At 44.7% G+C, this 2,287-nt stretch overlaps 1 protein-coding gene across 1 annotated transcript; it reads right to left on the reverse strand.

The window, feature by feature from the left end:
- Positions 1 to 175: 175 nt before the first annotated feature.
- On the reverse strand, positions 176 to 646 carry LOC106523272 (paired box protein Pax-3; the record flags this gene model as incomplete). Its single annotated transcript, XM_014016656.1, is given in 1 exon segment — positions 176 to 646. A coding segment is annotated over 1 exon segment (85 nt), but the record flags the coding sequence as incomplete, so codon positions are not given.
- Between the last annotated feature and the right edge of the window lie 1,641 nt (positions 647 to 2,287).

The raw sequence follows: 2,287 nt of genomic DNA on the forward strand, positions 1-2,287 counted from the left end.
AACAAAGATGGCGCAGCTGATAAACATTAAACAAACAGTAAAAGTTATAAATGTGTTACTCGTTGAAAAATAAAATATAAAAGCACTTTTTAAAAAATATATGATTTGTTTCAGAGTTGGGGGGGTCGACCTAAAGAAGCGCCAACATCTGCCGTCATCCCAGTCGGAGTTTTACCTTCCAGAGGGAAGCCGCTGCGGGGGTAGTTCTGAGCCAGCGTGGGTCGCATCATCCTGGGCACTGACCCCGCCAGCGCAGTCATACCTCCACCACCCCACCGAGCTCACAAACCTCCTCCTGTCACGGAGAAGCTGCGGGGCTTGTAGCTGGAGGAGGAGGGGGGGGGTGCTTCTAATGTCCTCGTGAGAAGTGATCTGAAGCCGCGGCCGCGCCCGGGCTACACCCGAGCAGCAGCGTCACGGGACGGCACAAAGTCCTTCAGAAGACAAACGCGCCCATCAAAATGCCAGAAACGGGATTCAGAGGCGTAGAAGAAGTCGGTTTATCTGCGCCTTTTTGTTTCAAAGGCTTTTAAGAACCCGCGGCTGTTCGAGGAGGCGCAGCTGCATTCCAGCCGGCTGGTTGTTTGTTGACACCGGCTCAAAGTGAAGACGCGGCGGTCAAAAGTAAAAGCAGCTCCTCTCCGCCCCCCCACTCAGCGCTCCGAGCTGTGATTAGTCGAGCGGATGCGCACGCGGCGCAGCGCGGACGCGACTATTGGCCGAGGCCTAAAACTTTGAACCAATCAAAATCGAGCTCGCTGCTCAGCTCCGACAGAACAGAGAGCTCGATTCACAAAAAAAAGGTCTATGAACCACAGATGTTTACGGCATACAATGATACCAAACACTTAAATATACAGTTTATTAACCCTGCTGCTTGGAAATAGAGACAAAAGACAAATAAGGATAAATATTTGAATAATATATATATTTTGGTCAACGCTTATTTGGTGTTTATGACGGTTCTCGCGTTTTCCATTAATTTATGGAATAGTCATTCTTTTTCATCCAACTTTTAATAAAAGCAATAATTTATAAAGGATCAACATATTTAACAAGTTGATCACATACTGACAGAAAACACCACCTCACATTTATCATTGACACATAAATCTCAATTCTTTCTAACCTTTGCTCCAAATAATTCCTGGAATATTTTTGTTTGATCATGTATGGTTACAGCCTGGTTAATTAAACAAAGTTTTTAAACTGCACCGCAAATGTTTTTTTTTTTTTTGTCACAACATTAGAAACAGTTTTTTACACAATTTGAGTCACATGAAACAGAGAGAACATTTTTTAGTTTGCTTCAGTTACGTCATGTTTTGGTTTCGTAACGTTTTATGCTTCCATGTACCATTTTTCAGCTCCCATCAGCAGGTACCAGCCTGTGCGTAAAATCATTCCCAAAGTATTTAACGCGGACGCGTGCTCGCTCATGACCTCCAATTTGTGCCCCCCCTCCGTGGACTCACATATGACACAAATGGAGATAAAGAGTGTGCGCTTCAAGGAATTTATTGTGGCTTTTCAGACTGTGCAGCAAACTGATGGGTGGGGGTGGGGGGGGCACAGCAGGACACGACGCCAAGCTGCTCGAAGTGCAACAGGAGGGCGCAGCTCCATCTCCTAAATATCTAATAAACCATGATAACACAAGTCAAGGGAGCTCAGCTCGTCTTTTCTTCCGGGGTGGGGGGGTCACAGCATCCTTTACCAACGGAATCACTCCGCTCCTGTGGATTGGACAGAAATAATTCATTTCTTTCACCGAAAACTAACTTATTTTTTTTAAGGAAGCAAACTTGAGCAGCGTGCAAAAGTTCATATGAACCATATATCTTTTTAAACACAAACGTTTTGTTTCTGGACTTTGACTTCATAACAGTTTAGAATATAAAAAAATCAGTCGTAGATATTTTCATAATGAGCTCAGTCGTGCGTAAAAGTCTAAACCGCTCGTTTATCCTGCAAAACGAAGCACCACGAGCACCTGCTCATCCTTCTCTCACTGCTCCATGGTGGTGGGTTTATTTAGGACAGAGAAATGTACCCCACGGGTTAGGTCAGCAGTCTCTTTGTAACTCTAAACGTTTGTTTATTTATTTATTTATTGTTTGGCTGAGAGGGACGTGCGCGAAAATTAGAGTTAGAAGCTACAAATACCCAGGTCTAACGGGGGTCTTTCACCTGCTGTGGGGGGCCGTCATTAAACTTGTATCTTCGTGGTGTGTGTGTGTGTGTGTGTGTGTGTGTGTGTGTGTGTGTGTGTGTGTGTGTGTGTGTG

The sequence above is a fragment of the Austrofundulus limnaeus genome, unplaced genomic scaffold, assembly GCF_001266775.1.
Source record: "Austrofundulus limnaeus strain Quisiro unplaced genomic scaffold, Austrofundulus_limnaeus-1.0 Scaffold150, whole genome shotgun sequence".
NCBI classification, from domain to species: domain Eukaryota; kingdom Metazoa; phylum Chordata; class Actinopteri; order Cyprinodontiformes; family Rivulidae; genus Austrofundulus; species Austrofundulus limnaeus.